This window comes from Chiloscyllium punctatum, chromosome 24 (genome assembly GCF_047496795.1).
Source record: "Chiloscyllium punctatum isolate Juve2018m chromosome 24, sChiPun1.3, whole genome shotgun sequence".
NCBI classification, from domain to species: Eukaryota; Metazoa; Chordata; class Chondrichthyes; order Orectolobiformes; family Hemiscylliidae; genus Chiloscyllium; species Chiloscyllium punctatum.
The window spans coordinates 78779563-78800991 of record NC_092762.1 but is presented as its reverse complement, the minus strand read 5'-3'; the positions used below and the strand labels follow the sequence as shown (position 1 = coordinate 78800991).

Here is a 21429-nt window from a genome sequence, read left to right as displayed (position 1 = left end):
GCTGCTTGAATAGTGGCAATTGGATCATTCAGGGAACTGAGCTCAGCACAATATGCAAAAAAAAGCTGAATGAGGGATGCACTGGACCAAACCCAGATCTTGGGAAACATGGGGAAGCTCTTCGGACATATGAAGGATGCCCTTTTGTAGCTAATTGTTGTGCAGTGTGCAGAGTGCCCATGTGAAAAGGGCATGAGCTCACCTAAGGAAGTTCCCAAAGTTACAGCAAACCACCCAGTAAGATACAAGTGAAATCCATATTGCTCCAAATGATACTCACAATAATGAACTACCAATGCAGCCGCTCAGACACTGAGAGCATATGTGAAAGGTTCGCTGTCTAAAGACCTGCATTATCCACTGAAACATATAAGCTATGTAGGAAAACAGGAATGAGAATCAATATGTCACCCAATCACATCCAAAGTACTTTATAATCAATGGATCACTTTTTGAATAACATTCATGTTTTACCTAGACAGCAAGCTGGGACCAATCATGACAACTACATATTATAAACCAAGGAACAGTGACCCCAAAAGAATACTTTCATAATGAAATTAGATGATTGTACAAGGACTTATGACAGATTAGTTACTGCAATGCATTTTATATCGTTACCTCTAAGTTAATTTCCGAGACCTGACTGCCAGTTAGAGTGTGACAAGTTGTAAGCTTTCTCAAAATCTCCTGAGGTACTTGCTCAGTTAGCTTTCAATCCACGAGAATGTTTGAGCATCTTGGAACAATTGTCAAAACTTGTGCTTTTACTATTGAATCATCGTCATCATCATAGAAGCGTGGAAGTAGGCCTTTCAGCCCATCAAGCCCACACTGACCAACCCCCTCCCCCCCCACCCCTCTACCTGATCCCTGTAACCCTGCATTGCCCATGGCTATCCCACCTGGTCTGCACATCCTTGGATGCTATGGGCTGACCTGGTGCATTATTGTTCCATGTACCCTTTTTAATTGTACTTTTTCTTTGCCAAACTTCATTCTTTTCCCCTCAATGCCACTTTCAGTTAAAATCCTTTTGTATGAAATGATTAGCAACGTTGATATAAAGTTCATTTATTTTGAAGAAAGTGCTATAAACCTCTTGAAGTAAGTGGTATTTGCCCCTTTTGAAAAGCAGGTCAAGGAATTTCTAAATTACATCAGCCTTCAATGTCCTGCATCCTCCTCCTGATCTGCATCCCTACTTCTAGATCTTAGTTCTATGTTACGCAAAGGACCTCATTGAATCCCTACTGTGTGGAAACAGGCACTTCAGCCCAATATATCCACACCAACCCTCCGAAAAGTAACCCACCCAGACCCATTCCCCAAGCCTATTATCCTGTGTTTAGTCCTGATCAACGCACCTAACCTACACATCACTGAACACTATGAGCAATTTAGCATGGCCAATTCACCTGAACTGCACACTTTTGCACTGTGGGAGGAAACCAGAGCACCCAGAGGAAACCCACACAGACGTGGGGATAAGGTGTAAGCTCCACACAGACAGTCGCCCGAGGCTAGAATCAAACCTGGGTCCCTAGTGCTGTGAGGCAGCAGTGCTAACCACTGAGCCACCATGCCACCCCCACAATGACTGAAAGGAAAAGGAAGCTCTGTATCCTGGTTTCCAAATAAACAAAAACAAATCGACCTTTGCCCCTTGTTATTCGGCGCCACTTCAGGAAAGTGGCTTCAGAAATTTCAGAAATAATCATCTGTGTTGATATATATAGTGGTCTCATTGTGAAAAACATTCTCAAGAGATAAAGAGAAAATGCACAGCAGCCAAGGAGATAGAACTTAACGAGGACAAACAAAAGTTTTGCTGATCAGAAAAGGGTTTTCAGGTTGGGCAAAAATCACAGAGGGCAGAATCCATGCAGTTTAAGATTCTGCTGCTATATAAATGCAATATCATTTACAGACATAGAACCTTTCAGTGCATAACACCATTTGTCTGTGTTGGCCAAAAGAAAGAGGTGTCCAACCTCATTCCCACTTTACCACTCCGTAGCCCTGAAGGTTACTGCACTTCAAGTGTCTACCTAACAATTTTAAAAGCTACAATGCAGGATTTTGCTTTACTTCTTTTTCAGACAGTGAGCCCCAGACCCTGCACCACCATCTGGGTGCAAACATTTGTCCTTAACATCCCAATAATGGAGGGGAGATGGAAAGGTTCGGTAGACCCAGGGCTAAAACAAATGTTTATACAGAGGAGAAGAGATATACAGTCGGAGGAACCTGCAATAACATGTTAGAATGAAAATCATTTGATTTTGATGTAGTATAAGAAAAGGAAACTGGCACATTGATTTGTAAGCAGCTCTGGATATTCTAATAAAGGCAGACATTAGATGTAGGGCAATGTAATCTTTCAGAATGGAAAGTGCACTTAGTAACATTTCAGTTTTAAAAGTGACAGCATTATATGTTAAAAATTCATATTGTTCTGCCAGCTAAATGGGATAAACAGACAGCAATGCCTGGCTTTATTATAGATTATTGCAATTATTTTTAAACAAAACAAAGTACACTGACCAGCTGATTTTATTATTCTCCTCCATGTTACGATCAATGTGCTATTATGCTGACTATACCATTTTATTGTCAGTAAAGCAGCAGGTATTTTAAAATGGCGATGACAGTACGTCACCTGCACTACTTTCAATTAAAATAATAACAAACATTTTTCAAAAAAATCAATGAATCAGCAAACTGCCCCGAATTTGCCAGATCTTGCATGTACCTCATCTTTCATAAAGGGGAGCTGTGATTTTGTGACTTAAAGATGATTATACATAACCTGTCTGTGAAAACTTTCTACAAACATTATAGAGGCACTTACCTTCTTGAAGGGGCTTGTATTGCATGGAGCCAAATCACTGGTGCATATGGCCCTTTGCAAAAATCTAACATCTCTACAGAACTCACAGAACAGTTTAACCTTATGTACCTCTCACTATCAACTAGAACATGATGGGTTTGTTCAAAATCACAAATGAATGAGCTGGGGTAGGCAATGTTCTTACTTACAGCAAAGTCTTGACTGCAAAGACAAAACCTCTGGTAGAGGTAAAAAAGAGACTCAACATCCCGAGTAACCTTTAATGATACACATTAACGGTCTCGCTCGGTGGAGATATTTCAAATCATTCAATGCAGCTTCAATTCATTCCCTTATACAGAATTTACAGCATTGTCATGGGTCACATAGCCCAACCAACCACAGGTTGGCTTCCAAAGGTGTAAACACCAAAGCTGGCAGAACTGTGGTGAAAATGGATAGAGCTGACAAGATAATCAGAAAGTCTGTGACCACGGCTCTTGCCTGAATTATGCAATACTCACAGGAGAGGCAGTCTCCATATGGAGGTGTGGACCCCACCTACCTCTCAGACTATTTACCCAATATCTAATGGTCTGTTCACATGTAAAGAACTCACAAGACTCTTCTATATTAAATTATACAATATCTTATCCTTATGACTACTAGCAAAACTGCCAGAAATAGCTCACTGTATGCAAAGGCTTACTTTGACACAGGCTGGTGAGTAAGTGATGAATCAAAGCTAAAATCCTAAAGAAAAGCCTTCTGTTCAATTTTTTTTCTTGTGATTGACTGATCCAATTACTTTCCTGCTTATCTAGTATTTGCTCCATTGTGCTTAAACTGCCAATCATATTGTGCATTGGACAAATTGCATCGTTCAATGATTCTGATCTTTCACAGAGGCATCATTCACATTATCAAGTCATTATTGAGGAGATCTTGTTGAGATCACAGGGACTGGTTGTAAACCTGGGTTTGGATCTTGGGCAGATCAGCTGTGAGATGGTCCCCTATACGGCCGCACATTTCTGCACAGGCAACAGCATTGTGACATTTAAGAGGAAGCCTAATTAGAATATGATGGAGAAATGAAAAGAGGGAATTGCTGATAGCATGAGATTGGATAAGGTGGGAAGATACTCATGAGAAGCACTGATCATCGAACTGAAAGGTCTATGTCTATGCTGAAAAAATTTCATAATGAATTGCTGGAGGAGGTTAGAACAGCCCTGCCTATGAAGAACATCCTCTTACACTTCTTTAACTGGACTGCAACATCATTAGGGAAAACATCAACAAATCTCAACACAATTAATGTTTCAAAACTGTCACAACAAACATGAAATAGCAAGTTTGATGAAGGCCATTGCGGAAGAGAAAGCAAGTTTCCAAATGGAGCCTTGGAGCATGAGTGCGAGACACTTACACCCTGTCTCAGAGAGAGAGAGAGGCAGACAGACAGAGAGAATGGGATAGTATGTGTCAATGAGGTTCAATGAAGAAGGATGGGCATTTTGTAGAGCATAAACACTGACATTGACCAGTTGGGTCAAACAGCCTCTTTCTGTGCTGTTTAACCCTTCTAAAAGTATACTATAGCCTCACCCTTTATAGTGAGACTATTCAGCCTCAGCCAATATCCAACAGCAAAGGCCAAGAGAGGCTTCAGTAAAACAATTCGCAAACTGATACCAACAGAACAATGTCATTCTTGGTACAATCTTCCAACTAATAATATTTACACAAAATACACATAGGTGCAGCTGTAGATTGACAATGGGGTATTTCTGGCAGGCTTCCCAATGTTTCAACAACATTAATCCTTCAATTTAAATTTATTAGTTTACAATTTTGCAGTGGGGCAGCACAGCTATATTCCAGAAACCTCCTGTGCAAAATGGTAGCATTCATGTGTATGTTCCCCTCTTACATCAACTGCAAATCGAAGGATTAACATCACATTTACAGCACACAAGTGATGTGTAAAATTAAATTATAGCTTTATGAAAGCTTCTTGGCACACATTTCATGAGTGTCTATTCCTTCGAATGGACTGGGTCTAACTGATATGGAAAGACCAGGAGTAGAGTTTGACTCGGTCATGCCACCAGTAATGAAAGCCCTGCAATGCAGACACATGGCCATGACTAACCTCATCATCTTTACAACGTGGGTACAGGGAATATGTACATTTTGAAAATACCTGTAGATTAATCCAAAGTTTGTACCTTCTTCCTTCCAACCAATTTAATATCTGAAAACAATCCAAGAGATCAGAAGCCAATGATGAACAACCCTTCATCATATGAGGTCGTAGCGATCACTGTGGTGGTCACCTTATCTGAATTTGACTAGGTGAGTCTGGTATCTGATCTATTCTCACAGTGCTTGATTGATTAAACCTGAGTGTTGAGTCTAAGTAGAGAGACAACAGAGAAGCTAATAGAAAGTTAGATTTGAAGTCTGGTATAGATATTTAAGCCTTGCTTAAAAGCCTGAAATAACATTACTGCACACTTAGAAATCCCAATCAGCACTGCTTACTCTGAAAAAATACATATCAAATAGACAACAGTCACAATCAATTAGAATTCTCCCCATCCCCCCCAAACAAGCACTGAACAATCAAATGGTATGAAGTTTCCATTTATGATGAGAAAACAATTAAATAATTCCTACAAACTTGGGCGGAGAACCACATTGGAAGGTTAACTACTCCTGAGCAACAACAATATCCCAATTTTACATACAATATATAAAGATCAACTTAATGTTAATGACTTGCAAAATACTTGTCTTTTGGGCGACCTCTCCCTTTGACCATCAAGCGTCCTCTGCAATTTAAAAATGGTTTTGAGAAACAAGGATTTTCTACAATACATTTTGCCACTAACTGTCTCTGGCAGAATGTTAGGCATGGGATAGGGTGTATCGCATTTCTTAATATTCTGCTGAGAATTGGAAATCTAATTTGTTTTGTTCTATTTGAAGGCAGGAATGTTACTCCAATTTTCAGACAGTCAAAGTACTTAAATCAAGGACTTCAATCCTGTGTGGGATTTGTGTGCTGAAAATGTATTGCTGGAAAAGTGCAGCAGGTCAGGCAGCATCCAAGGAACAGGAGAATCAACGTTTCGGGCATAAGCCCTTCTTCAGGAATTTGTGTGATCAACTAAAGCATGGTCCACTTAGCCAGTTTGTAGCTACAATGCAGGAATGTGTAAACCAGGCAGGCAATCATTGTCATCTTCAATCTCAGATAATACAGGGGATTGGGAGAAAGTTTTCTCGTACTGTACTGCTCGTATGAAACACACATCTGCTATGGTCCTAACAATGACCTTGAAATGCTCTTGGCATTCTCATTTCCTGTAGGTCTCTGTATCAACTTGCACAGATCAACAGCTGGCTTTTCTGGATTCTGACTGGTCACCTAAGGTGGGTTGTTGTATCAAGACATATTGAGTGGTCGGGGGCTTTGACCAAAATGGTACAAGGTTGTCAGTAAAGTGGACAACACATAAATAGTTAAGAGGTTTGAAGTTATCTACTGGCCTGAATCAATTGCAGATCATAGTGTCCGGTGCATCCTTGATCCAGCATTTGAAAATTCAATTACAATTCAATTTCAGTTCTGGCACCACATTGCAAGGAGGATGTGAACACATTGGAGAGAATGCAGAAGCAATTTACCAGAACAGTTGCAGGGATGAGAAATTTGAGGATAGATCGAAGAAACTGGGACAGTTTTCCTCGGAGAGAAGGTAGCCAAGAAGATATCTGATAAAGCTTTTCAAAATCATGAGGGAGAAACTGTTCCTGCTCATAAGAGGATCAAGAACCAGAGGGCACTGTTTGCAAAAGAAGTAAATGCAAGATGAGCAAAGTTTCATTCAGCAAGGAGTTAGGGAATGGAATACATTGCCTGGAAGTGCAGTGGAGGCAGGTTCAATTACGGCATTCAAAAGAGCATTGAATGATTATTTCGATAGAAATAATGTGCAAGGGTATGGTGAAAGAAATAGGAGATTGGCATGAGATATTGATGTTCTTTTAAAGGAATGGCGCAGGCATAGTGGACCAAAGAGACTCCTTTCTGCGCTGTAGCAATTCTGCGATTCAGTGATTACGTCTTTTCAGAGGTGAAAACCGCTTCTGTACTCACTTCTACAACTATATAGTTGTGAAAGTTGCCATTACGTCAGGATACATGATATCCATTACACAATCTGCTTTTCCACATGACTTACTGGCACTGTCCCTAACACCACTGGTTTAAGAAATGATAGGTCATTACTGTCATTCAGTCCCATATAAAGAATCTAAAATGCTCCTTGGTTTTTGGTTTTCAAGTCAATTAGATCCCTGGACAATGGCCCTTCAACGACTTGGCTCATTTCTTTCAGAAACAGCTTTACTGGTTCTGATAAAACACGATCAACCATAGATGATCATTTTTTTTAAATCATGAATGGATATTCCTATATCCTTGACCAGTTGTCTTAATCTGTGTTTCCAACAATGATCAGATGATGATTAATATAAGTCTATATAGCGCACACGTATATCGCACTTTCTAAAGCTCACAGAGTATACATTGACAGGAAGGGGTTAAAGGCAACACAATTTCAATGACAAGGTCACAAATTTTACACCTTAAACCAACTAAACTCTCAAATGGTTATTGGCCAAATGGAAGTCTTGTGAGAGTGACCAATGATGTTCCCCCTCAGGAGTGTGTTTTCTAACTCCCCAATCTCCTCGCTGGCCATCAAAACCAGCAGAATCCAGGAAGGTCACGTATCAAAAAGAAAAATTCAAACGGCTATCACTTCAGCTGCAGGGGTCAAGGCTGAAGGCTAGAAGCAGGAGCATCCATCCATCACCTGTGGAAACATGTGATTGACGCAAGAATTTTAATAGAAGCATTAACGCATTTATTTGATTATCTGGAGAGTTAAACCAGAGTGAGGGATAGAAAGTGAGTGAAACGACTGCTACCAGTGAGAATTCTGGATATTACCATAGAATCCCTCCAGTTTGGAAGCAGACCATTCAGCCTGAGTCCACACAGACCCTCCAAAGAGCTCCCCACCCTGCCTGCACATCGCTGGACACAATTTAGCATGACCAATCCACCTAACCTGCACAACTTTGGACTGTGGGAGGAAGGCCACACAGACATAGGTCGAGCGTGGAAACTCCCCACAGACAGTCACTTGAAGCTGGAATTGAACCTGGGTCACTGGAGCTGTGAGGTTGCAGTGCCAACCACTGATCCACCTTGCCATCCTACAATTCACATATTCTATTACCAGTCCCAGCTCCTGCATCTTGCAATCTGTTTGCACCTGAGATTACATGCACTGACTAGTTTTTGGGTGAAGAGAAGCCATATTGTGAAAGAATGAAGAGGAAGAGTTTTCGTTGATGGTTTTCACGGGGACTATGTTGTGGTCAAAGTTAGAAGATTTCATATGAGTTCCGTCACGTATGTTCAGTGGATAACTGCATAGCCTGGTTGTGTACTGGAGCCCTCTAGTCCATGCTGAGTGGGTTGCTCTCAGCAACAGTAGTCCTCCTGGGTAAAGGACGACAGAAAAATAATCAGGAGCTTGGGTCCGATCCCCAGTCACCATCCACTGAACTGTGATATACAGGGATGAGGACAGAGCCAGTTTGTAGGAACATCACAATTCATTCCCAAATGGCCCAGTGGCACACATGGAAAGGAAGAGGCAGAGGAAGGAACAAAATGGTCTGTACTTGCTACCTTCATGTCAAGTAACCAGCTAGCAATCCTGTTCTGGCTTCACTGATGAAGATTTGGCTGAAGATATAGGAAGATCATAAGTACCCATGATATATGACCACCAGCCAACACTGTGCCTTTCCCAGATGTCTTTCTTTAATTAATTCACATGATGTGGGTGTCACTATCTAAGCCAACATTTATTGCCAAGAGGGCAGTGTCAAATGCCAACCACTTTGCTGTGGGTCTGGAGTCACTTGTAGGCCAGATCAGGTAAGGAATTTTTTAATTCATTAATGAGATGAGTGTATCACTGGCTGGGCCAGCATTTGTTGCCCATCCCTAATTGCCAAAGAGCAGTTAAGAGTCAACCACATTGCTGTGAGTCTAGAGTCCCATATAGGCCTGACCAGGTACGAATGGCAAATTTTCTTCCCTGAAGGACATTCTGAACCAGATGGGTCCTCCAAGAATGGACAGCACTTTCCATGGTCATCATGAGACTCTTAATTCCAGATTTTTAAATTGGATTCAATTTTTTTCATCATGGCAGGATTCAAACATTACCTGGGTCTGTGGAGTAGTAATCTGGCGATAATGACACTAGGCCATCACCTCCTCTGTCATATCAACTGGTTCTAAGAGGTAACATGGAGAAAGAGAAATCGTTCAGCTGAAAAGGGATCACCCCCTGATCCATGGGATGTTGCTTTCAGCTGAAACTCAGCGTATAACACGTGAATTAGCCCGACGAGGAATCTACTGCTGAGCAGAGAAAACGTGCCCATCTCAGTTGATGGGAGCTCTCAGGAGAGGAGTGTTGAACTATAAGCAACCTTTAATGAAAAGGTGGAAAACATCAGAGGCCTGCAGTGAGCACTTAACTCCTTTTGATTGACCAGGTGAAATGGTAGCTCCAAAAACCAAAAGAACTGCGGATACTGGAAATCTGAAACAAAAATGGTAACTCATTTTCATGACAGATTTCACAGTAATCATTTGCAACACTGAAATATGATTTTAATTTCATAAAAAATGTCCAATATTGGTCATTTTTGTGAATTTGTTACCTATACTCTTTAGTTCACTCTCTTTTCTGCCCAGATTAATGACAAACTCTTATTTTTCTGCATTGAATGCTGTCCCATTTCTATACTGAGATTATTTTAAAGATTTTAGTGCAGATGTCTTGCGTTTTGTAGCTGAGCTTGCATTTGTAGACAACTCTACACCTAACTATGTCAGCTGTAGCTAAATTACTTGCAATCTTCTCTTTGCATCAGAAGGTGGTGGGGTCAAAACTCACTTTAAGATTCATGCCGACACTCCAGTATTGAGAGAATACTGCGCTGTCAAAAGTGCATCTTTAGGATAAGATGCTAATTCATGCCCCATCTGCTCTCTGGGACAGATGGGAATGATTGTATGGTACTACTTTGAAGGTGATTAGAAGGGTCCTCTCTGGGGTCCTGACGATATTCATATCTCAGCCAACATCACAAAAACAGAGGATTTGGTCATTATCATGTTGCTGTTTGTGGCAGCTGGCTGTGTGCGAATTGGCCATCGTGTTTCTTAAATTGCAACAGTGGTCACACTTTGAAAGTACTTCATTGAATATAAAGTGCTTTGGAATGTTCTGTGGTTGTGACAGCCGCTATGTAAATGCAAGCGGTTCTTCCTTTCCCTAGTTACGAAGTGAAATTGTCAACTTTTGTGAAACAGGTTTGAAATTGGCAACTAACTTATAAGATCTACAATCCTCTATTAATGGAAACAGAAAAAAAAGCTAACAAGACAAGGGTAAAACACTCGCTGTGGCAGGTCGGCAGACACGTGGAACTCAATACCTCATTAACTCAAGCAACATCTTAAAGCATCTTTCCTACAGAATACCCTCAGATTCTCTCTGCCCTGAGAGCCCTGTCCTCTCACTAAGATCAGGGGCTATTTGGCTTTATGTGCAGTGCTTCAGCACGCGAGTCAATTTCAGCTGCATTGCACTAGAAAATTGCTATGGGGGTGGGGAGCACCAGGTTTAGAGTTTGTGTGTGGGCAGTGTCAGTGAGGGGAGAATGTGATCACCAACACTGACCTATGTATGCATTTTATGCATATATTATATACAGGTGTATATATACTATATATATACATATAGCATATGTATATATTTGATACACACACACACACATACACACAGACAAAGTATTCTCAATCCAAATTCGGAGAAATATCCCATTGCGTGACAGAAGCAGAATTGCCACAGCAAGTCATTCAGTCGTCTCTAAGCTTTAAATACAGCAAAGTGATGAGAAAATAGACACAGTATCTGAAAGGGAATTGCATGTTGCAACTTTCTGATAACTTCAACTTGCTGGATGCCATACTTCCCAGCCCCAAGGAAGCCTCTAGCCTGACATGTCTTTCACAAAAGCTTTGTCTCTCTGAGTCATTCGTGACTAGAGGCAAAACATCCCTGTACTGACCACTGACTAAAACTTCAGAGCTTTAGAGAATTTCACCACCTTTGCCTGTAAGGCAAAACACTAATTGTAAAACAAATAGCACGGATTTGCAATATATATATATAGATATATATAAATATCTTACAGCCAGTCTATCCACCTTTTAACATCAGAGGTGACTTTTCTTACAAAGTCTTGTGCCTTTGAGGTGTTCATTACCACTTCAGCTCTGCAGAGTTAAGCCCTTCCTCCAATTCTGAGGCATTGTACAAGTATTTATATTATACAACTATCCACTTAGAAATTATTCCCTATGAGAGTAGCAGGTAGGATTACCAATGCTTCAGGATTGACCTGGAATCCATGGAATTGGTTAATCTCTGCAGCGAACAACCATGAGGCAAAATCACTGCAGTACCATGAAAGATTGCAGGTTTTGTTTTAGTAACTATAAAAATATTGGGAGATGGAATCGCAAAGAAAGCTATCTGACTTCGCAGGAGGGAGGTCGTGTGTTGGAACCTCCAGGAATATATCCAACCAAGGTTAGCAAACTTATTGGCAGGCAGATGCTTAAAGCATTCACAGGACATTTCTGCCTGTTCACCATTTAAACACAGATGATGTGAAGTTGCTTATTTGAAACAGAGCCATGGGCAGAGAAATGTTACTCTCAGTGTTTGTCCACTGATCTCGCCTTCTGGGTTATGATATGCCAGAGCACTGAGGGTTTTGGGGTTTACAGGAGAGGAGGTGGCACCCATTTTTACACCAGCAGGAGGTTATTGCCAGATTAGTACATGAGGCCATTCATTGCAGCATAGCAATCACACTTTAACCTGCAGCGAAAATGCCACAGTTTCTCCCCACCCCTGTTGAACCCAACTCCCCACCCTGACAAAGTGACAGCTTGAACTACTAACCCCAACCCAGTCCAACCTCCTGCCCCTCCAAAACTTTCATTCAGCTGAACCTCCTCCTCAACTCAATTCATCTGCAGAACAGAAAGAAAACTGAAAGCAGGAACTAGCAAAGAACGGTGTAAATTTGTGGCTGCCTACATGGCGAATGGTGTAAAGAAGTTGCTGTTAAAGGGGATGTTCGGGGGGAGGGGGGAAATGGTGTGGATGACCGAAATTCCCAGAAGTCATCTAGGCTTCATCCTACTTGAGTCTTGGCTTATCAATGGAATGAAGGGTTGCACCAACATAGATTCCATTTGAGAAAACTTGCGTCGGGAGACCTCCAAGGAGATACTTGTTGCTATATTTGGGTACTTTATATCAAACCCAAGGGGGCCCAAGGCAGTGCTTCACAAGAAAATGAGAGTTCCCAGTCTTGGAAAGCAGTAATAGAGCATATCTGTCCCTCGAATAATTTGTGTTGACGGCAAAGTTTCTCAGAAAATGGAGTCTCTTCCGTGTGAACCATGTCAATTCCACTGCTGCCACCATTTTGGTTTCAGTCACTTATGTAGAAATCACTTCTTTCATTCTCTTCTTGTTTGTGTGCTATGATGTGAGAAATAACAGGAGGAGAGCTGCTGCTACAATGAACCAAGAAATCCTAAAGGTCGTGATCCCATTGTTATTGTGATACGGTTCAGGCGATTCATATATAGAATCATCTGCAAAACAAAGAAAAAAAAGTCAGCATTTTCAGCACTTTTCATTCTCTTCATAAACCCTGCAAAATCTAATAACGTAATGGGCAAATTAAAGAAAAAGTTTTACAATATAATGATTTAATTACATCTGAATGTCCTTCACATGCAATGAACTACTTTGACACACAGTGGCTGCTGGCTCCGTAGCTCAGGCACCAAGGCATCACTTCTTTCAGCTGTATTCTGTTTGAAAGGTAGAATAGGAAGACTAGAGTCTGGAGATTTGGATCTTTGGTTGCAGAAACCCCCACCCCCAAGGATTGGCCACTTTGGAGTGTTGTTTGCTTGTTGTCCTGAGTGGTGATGCTGTGCTCACACAGGAAGTCCATACAACCTTAGAAGTTGAAGGAAGAGGCTTGGCCCTTTGAGCCTGCCACACTAAGATCACATCTTCCATCTTCAAGTTCCTGTACTATATTCTATCCCCAAACTCCTTTAGTATCAAATATATTGTATCTGAGGTCGAGAATTCCAAAGGTTCACAACACTTTGAGCGAAGGAAATTTCTCCGTATCTCACCCCTAAGTTTCCAACCCATAGTGATCTCTGTGTCGTGAATTCTCAAGCCTGGGGTAATATCCCTCAGCATCTCCCCTGTCAAGTCTCTGAAGAATTTGGTATATTTCAATTAGATCACCTCTGATTCTTAAAACCTCTAGGAAATATAGGCTTAGTCTACTCAATCTCTCACCACAGGCCAATCCATTCAGGTCAGGAGTCAGTCGAACAAACAGTCATAAAGTGCATTCGGAACCTGCCTTCAGTTCTGTAAGTGGGAAGGTCCAACTCTAATCTTTCAGCAAAGACTTATTTTACGTGTGGATCTGAAATTAAATGCTGGGTATTTGTTTCATATTCGCCATGGTGTGTGAGGTGAGTCACTGCCCATTTTGGCCTTTCATGCCAACATCACAAGGATAGATTGAAGAAGTTATAACTGTTTTCGTTGGAGAGAAGAAGGCTGAGAGGAGGTTTGATCAAGTCATAAGCAGGCTGGATAGAGTAGATAGGAAAAACTTGTACCCGTTTGTGCAAGCAAAAAAAAACAAAATTAAACATGATGTGCAAACGAAGCAAGGATGATGTGTGAAAAACCTTCTCAGACAGTGAGTACTGGTTAGTAGTATGAACCTCACTGACTGGAAGTGTCATGGACATAGCTTTAATTGAGGTATTCAAGAGGACATTGGATGATTATTTGGATAGAAATCTTCTGCAGGGACAAGCCAGGAGATTGGCAATCAGTAATAGTATTGATGCAGGCATGATAGGCCAAATGGTCTCCTTCCACACGGTAACAATTCTGTGATTCTGAGATTATAGGAATGCACAGGCTCGATGAAAATGCAAAGTAAATCTCTCTCTATTAACATGTACCCAAGGGCGGCACAGTGGCTCAGTGGTTAGCACTGCTGCCTCACAGTCCCAGGTTCGATTCCAACCTCGGGTGACTGTCTGTGTGGAGTTTGTACAATCTCCCCGTGTCTGCGTGGGTTTCCTCTGGGTGCTCCGGTTTCCTCCCACAGTCCAAAGATGTGCAGGTCAGGTGAATTGGCCATGCTAAATTGCCTGTAGTATTAGGTGCATTAGTCAGAGGGAAATGGGTCTGGATGGGTTACTCTTCAGAGGGTTAGTGTGGACTGGTTGGGCCAGAGGGCCTGTTTCCACACTGTAGGGAATCAATCAATCAATCAACGCACAGAACACGGTGATTAGTTTGACTCACACTGGTCTCCTGTGTAGACTCAAAGTCAGGCGAGGCAGGAAGCCTATTGCGGGTTTACGGGTTTAACTGAATCAGGCAGCAAATGATCAGTTAGCCAGATTAATCTGATTACTAATCCTGTTATCAATCAGCTAAGAAACAAAAATTGTTGAACAAATCTAGGACTATTACTGTAGGTTCCATCTCCAGCCTGCTCTGAGTTAACTTCTCCCAGCCAGGGAGATGCTATAATTGGTCCAGCTGTTATTCAGCCATGTCCAGCATACACCTACACATATCGATACCATCTCTGGGAGACTCCTGCAAACATAGAAGTCTCAATTTGCTGAGGTTGAGAGGAGTGGAGATATAGTCTGCCAAGCTATGTACCCAGGATATCAACAGGGGTGTGTGTCTGTATGTGGTGTGCATGTGTGCATGTGTGTGACTGTGTGTGTGTGTCTGTGTGTGTCCCACAGCTGAGAAGCTAACACTTGTTGCCTTCACCTGTAGTTGAAGGAGACTTCACCGAGACAACGTGACCAGAAGACAGAAGCCTCACCTTATGAAGGATGCCAAAGCCATAAAGAGGGTGTAGAATAGATTCCTTAAAATAAATAGCAGCATTTAAGGGAAAGAAAAAGGTGAAGAAACTGAACTGTTTCCAATGGAACAAAGAAGGTTATGTGGCAATCTAATTGAAGGGTTAAAAATATAAGAGATTTTGATAAAGGTCAATTAGATAAAATTAGCCAATGAAGTGGAAAGCTTCAAGTTAAAGTTTACACTGAAGAAATACACAGAGGTTCAGAGAATGTTTGTTTGCTCATGAACTATGTTGTCAGGAAGTAGACTATTCAATAACAGAGAAGGCAGAATTAATTATAGATTAATTTGAAGAACAAAACATAAAAGACCAGCAGAATGGGATCAAGGGGTGGACATTTAAAGGCAGAACAATGGCTCAGCTGGGAATCAAACCGAAGGATCAATTCCTGAGATAGATAGCACTGGCATGTGGGGCTGAATGGCTACAAAAGATCCTTAACCTCAACTTCTTCACATGATCAGTTGCCTTGCACTGTGAATGATATAACAGCTAAAAAGAAAGACTACACTTGGCATTTTAAAAAAAAAAGTCCTGTCCCCAGTGACAATGATATAAAATAGAAACAGTGGATCTGAAGTACTGGGAGTGACAGCAGCAAATAGATTCATTGTGTTTTCTTTATTTTATCACCTCTCTGAAATCTCCACAATAAAAATGAGGGGCATTCCAAGGAGCCTACTCTAGCAGTTTGACTCCCCACCGCCCAACCCTCCCCACCACCGACAGGGAATTTTAGCCAGATTTGGAATTCTGATTCCACCCGTCACAGTGTCAGAATAAGCACTGGGAATAAACCAGACGGGACATGCCGTACACTGAGGGAACCTTGAAGGCAGACTAAAGATGCCTGACTGACTGTCCATGCAGTGAGTCACCAACAGTGCCAGTGCGATGCCCTCACTGAGCTCTGCCTCCAAGTCAGAAGCTTCAGGCTTTTTAAACAGTGCTCTGGACTGTAGCTTGAGATGCAGAGGGATGCTCACAGCTAACAATCCCTCCCCTTCATGGGCTCTGCAAGTCTTACAAACGCAAAGAAAGGCCTTATTTAGAAGACTCTCCTCCTTGTCTTTGGTTGATGCTGCATTCGGACAAAATAGGTCCCTCGAAAGGATCACCAGAGGCTGAGATGTTAAGAAAAAGGAGCTGTCCTTCCGACACCACATTTACTGATTGCTTCCTCCTACTTCTGCTTGGGAGCATGACCTCCCCTCCTTCCCTTCTCTGACCCAGCTACCCTCACTCTACTGATTGCAATACCCATCCCCAAACCAATCACTTTCCTTCTGCCTTTTTAAAAGGTGGAGGTAAATTCCATATGGGGTTTCAAAAAAGCTCTGGATATATGTTTGAAAGTGATTGATTTAGAGGGCTAGGGCTGAAGAATGGAATTAGGTGGGTCACTCTTTCAGGAGTCAAAGGATCTTACAATCCCTACAGTGTGGAAAGAGGCCATTCCACCCATCCAGTCCCACCGACCCTCAGAAGAGCATCCCACCTAGGCCCAATCCCCTACCTTATCCCTGAATTTCTCATGGCTAACCCACTTAGCCTGCACATCCCTGGACACTATGGACAATTTAGCATGGCAAATCCACCTTAACCTGCACATCTTTGGACTGTAGAAGGAAACTAAAGCCCTCAGAGGAAACTCACACAGACACAGGGAGAATGTGCAAACTCTGCACAGTCGCCCGAGGCTGGAATCACACTGGGGCCCTTGGTGCTGGGAGGCAGCTGTGCTAACCACCATGCTGCCCCAAGTCTCCTACCTTAATAAGCTCTCTTCTCCCCTCTTCCAGTGAAGTACCACTGAATCATTTGCCTTCATCTCATTATCCAGGAAAAGTTAAATGTTATTAAAAATGACACTAATTATTGATAATTCTCTGAAAGCATTTAACTTGTGAGTTGGTACACACAATGGGTCAAATAGCCACCTCTATGGCTTCCATGATTCTATGCTGTTATGTGATGGAAGGCAATGGCCTAGCGGTATTAGTGCTGGATTGTTAATGTAGAGACCTGGGTAATGTTCTGGGTACCTGGGTTTGAATCTCACCGTGGCATTTGAGCTCAGTAAGAATCCAAAAATTGACCATGAATTCTTTGTTGGAAAAGCCCATCTGGTTCATTAATGTCCTTAAGGGAAGGAAACTACCATCCTTACCTGGTCTGGGCTACATGTGACTCCAGACCCACAGTAAAGTGGTTGGCTCTTGACTGCCCTCCAGGCAATAAATGCTGGGCCTGGCCAGTAATGCCCTCATCCTATGAATTATTTTTTAAAATGTGGCATGTTCTCATAACCTGTGACTATTTGGAGCATGCTTGTTCAAATTTCTGCATGGGTGTTACATCTGATCAGCTTTAGTGAGGGGGAAGGGGCAGCATGTATAAACAGTATCAAATACAGATTTCCCAACTCCATATGCTCATGTTTGGACTAGGAACTGATGGATATAAGCAGAAAATTCAAGTTGTAGTTTTAGCAGCCCACTAATGCCCATAGTTTATATCTGAACCAGCTTCAGTATGACTGGTTACGCTGATTAAAGAATCAGTCTTTTGCCTCCTGCTTTAATAAGCTCTCTTCTCCCCTATTCCAGCAAAGCATCGCTCAATCATTTACCTTCATCTCATTATCCAGGAAAAGTTAAATGTTATTAAAAATGTCACTGGTTATTGATAATTCTCTGCAAGCATTTAACTAGTGAGCAAATTAGTGTCAGCTTCCTCCGTTCATAAGGCGTCATTAAGCAAGATTCCTAGAGCACTTTTCAATGTATAATGAGAGATTAGGCTCCATGAAGTTTAACAATTAGAGTAAGGTATGCGTTAGAAATATTTATGCTAATATAAAAAGTGACTTTCTCCCAAACTTCAGATTTAAAATCTGTTTCAAGGTTTTAATTTCAATCACAATTTTATTTGTGAGTCTTTTCTCTTGTGTGATGCTGACGATGTATGGGAGACAATGCCTCTTTCAGTTTGCAAACCTTGAATCTGAGGAGAGCCAGTGAATTATGAAGTTGTTGCGAATTTGCAATCTTTTCATTCAATTTCATTTTCATACTGAGCCACTCCTTGTCCACGAGAACCAATTGAATTCAGTCGATAAATTAAGAGAGGCTCTTTTTTTTTGCAAAGAACTGATTGGTGGGCTTTCTCAACATTTTACAATAACTAGGCTGCAAACGTACACATTTTAAAAACTGGTTTTAAATCAATGCAGACGCAGTGGGAGATCTCCCTGAGGCATTGCTCGCCAGGGTTGCAATATTTTCCAGCTGCTGAAGTACAGCTGGAGTGTGCTGCCCCTTTCTGACCACTGCTGCTGTAGAATGTTAGAACAGAACTGTGTAATGGTAACAGCACCGAGGAGGCTAATCAGCCCGTTCTTACCATGACAGATCTCAAGAAGCATGACGCTTGCTAGTGCCACTCCCTTGCCCTTCTCCCCTCGCCCAGCCCTGCCGTTTTTTTTTCTCTTCAGAGATTTCCTGGTGAGGAAGGTTTTTTTTCTCCGTCCGCATTGTCAATGAACTCACAAAGCCAATTAAAGTGCATTGTAATTGCGCCTGCTTGTAAATTCCTGGCCCCAGATGGAAGCAGACTATTAGGGTCAGAGAGAAAAACAATCCTCCACTAAAAGCTACCTAAAAGCAAGCAGGAAAGGACTATCCTTTCAATTCCGTGCTGTCTATAGGGTAGGTACTCCGACTGCAATTGCAGACTTGTCAGGAGCACTGTCAGAATTGACAATCCAAATATTAGCAATTCTGGGCTTCCTTTCTCTCTCTTTGTTGCATTCCTGAAGTTGAAATTATGAAGTTTGAACCAACAGGCACTGGTGCACATTGTGCACTTTTGCTTCAGATTTGGAGAGACAGTAAAGTGCAATGTAGGGACATGGGGAAAGCAGGAGGAGAGGAACATTAACACAGTGGTACCATCTTTATAGCAATTCCCTCTGGTTAAAGTAGAGCTCCTGTTTCTTCTCCTTGCATGCAGCAAAATGCCCGGAATTTAAAAATGAGTTAAAATGATATTGTATAGGAGCGATGAGAGATGGAGGCAGGAGTGCGGTTTCTTGTACATCTTTCAAGGAAATGGAAGATAATAGGGCACTGGGAAAATGTCTGTCTTGCATATCCGAACTGACATGCTGTGCATTTTCATCACTCACTATTTTCACGAGATTTCAAGGGTCAATTGCTCTTCAATCTTTCAGAAGGAGCAGTTGCAATTTTTACTTTCAGAGATTTGAGATTAGACACTATTGTTAGAGAGCATTCACTTGGACCACTCCATGAAAGGCAAGCACCCTCCTCACCACTAAATTAATGTCAGGGGCCTGCAGAACAAGTTAAACATTAATTGCTCACGTTAGGGCATCAGTTGGTGGTAGAGGGGCCAACCAGGATGCCTTCCTACTGTCGATTGAATGGGGGTGGAGATAAGAGGGCAATGGGGTCCCTAGCTGCCCTTTCTGCTTAATTCAATGTATCCTATCACCCCACATCCCTCAACCATCGAACTTGCCGTAAGAGAGGGCACAAGACTATGTTCACACTCTGATGGCAGCTCCGTCTCAAGACCAATAGTGCAGGCAACAGTTCTGTCTTTCAGTGTTGCGATCATTGCTTTGCTAATATTATTTTAAAATAGGTTTTCTGCTCCTCCCCTGTGACACTCATCCAGAAGGTGCTGACTCTGACTGAGAAACTGAATCACAATCAGTAGCAGGAGTCTTGACACCTCCTGGCTTGGCTGTGGCAGCCCTCCAACTACTCGGAGTTCAGATCTGTGGGCTTGACAGTACTCTCCAATCTGAACAGCTCAGTCTCACACCACAGAAACTACAAGGCTGCAGCCGTAGAAGGTTAGCATGGTGGGAGGTTGCGGGGGGGGGGAGATCTAGTTCCTTCAGTCCAGTCATTCAGCAAGAGATTCCTATAAGGTCAGTGTGGAATGTGTCCATTCAACAGGGGAAGAAGGGTTTAGTACAAAGATGTGAAGCAATTACTGCACAGTCACTGAACCCCAGACAGCTATGTAAAAGCCATGGGGCTTGGCTTCACTGTATGTGGGAAGTTATGATTGCCTGTGGGAGAGATTTTACTATCTCTACATCTGCCAATGAGTAACTCAGACAGCGGGAGATGGTCCAAGTTCCCTCCCCCGACCCCTCATCCCTCCCTCACTAATGTAACAGACCCTTGCTCACAAGAACGGTAACAATCCTCTCTGCTGCAGACACACACACACACACAAATAGCTCAAAAGCCTGTACTTCCCTTACCATCATCAAGATTACAGAGTCCTCATTCCTGCCCCATACAGAGGACCGAGAGTCTAAGAGCCGCTGTATTTTACAATAGATCTTTGCCCTTGGTTCGAGGGCCCTCACTCCACCATACAGCCTTATTGTGAGTTGAAGGTTCAAACATTAGAGGGTCCACAAGTCCCAAAGGATTTTGATCATGGTTTTAAAGTTACACTCTTATACTTGATAATCCACATCTGCATCTGCAGTTTAAATCTCCTTTGCCCAACATCCTTACCCAATTATTGTAAGGTTAACACTTCCATTCAAATAAAGGACAAAAAGGATGCACACACTAATGTTCACATAATTTCAAGCCCATGGTCTCTTTACTCTTAGTTAATTTAGAATATTTACTCTCACGAGACAAATGTCATGTCAATCGGTCTGATGAGAATTGAGAAATAAAAATAAACAAATAAACTCCGAAATAAAATAATCATGAGTTTGATATTTAAAAACATGGTATTTTGAAATTTTACCAACAGTCAAGCCTCATAATAATTGCAGAATACAACAGACACACTTGACGCCTCAGTCTGATTGGATTCTACTATTAGAAATGGTTGGTTAGAGAAACAGTAAAAGATTGTTGCAAGTACCACCAGGATTATTACAGTATTATTATAATCCTTCATGAGCTAGGAATTCATGTTCCCTCAGTGCCTAATTGTTAACCCAGTCAAATTTTGTCTCCTTTCCCTCCCTCTCCTCTCCCTCTACATAGTAAATTTAATTGCCATGTCATATCTCTTATCCCAGATTTTACATCACTTATGAACTTTAAACATGAACATTAAGGCAATATTTAAGAAATGCAATAACCCTGGGTGTAACTTTTCCAGAAAAGGATCAGGAGAGACACAGCAAAAGGAGAGAAAGGGAGGGAGAGAGACAAGAGAAAGGTGAGGCACTGTGGATATTACTGACCTGAAGCTTCAACTGAACTGTTGTTTACATCGAAATCACCTTCATTCACCCCTACTGCTTCCATACAACTGTCTACGACAGAAATAGAAACAGCAGCTATGTGTCAGTGTGAGGGTGATTTTCAGAGCATAGGGTT

At 41.9% G+C, this 21429-nt stretch overlaps 1 protein-coding gene across 2 annotated transcripts in view; it reads right to left on the bottom strand.

Annotated features, from left to right (window-relative positions):
• Positions 1-865: 865 nt before the first annotated feature.
• LOC140494726 (ephrin-A5-like) overlaps positions 866-21429 on the bottom strand; it is a 374348-nt gene continuing 353784 nt past the window's right edge. Inside the window, exons 5-6 of one of the 2 annotated variants that reach the window (XM_072594265.1) lie at positions 21294-21365; positions 866-12683 (exon numbers count right to left, since the gene is read on the bottom strand). In XM_072594265.1, coding sequence (XP_072450366.1) covers positions 12568-12683; positions 21294-21365 — 188 coding nt within the window. In that variant the 3' untranslated portion in view covers positions 866-12567. The remainder of the gene's footprint in view (positions 12684-21293; positions 21366-21429) is intronic. The other variant, XM_072594266.1, reaches the window with a different exon arrangement.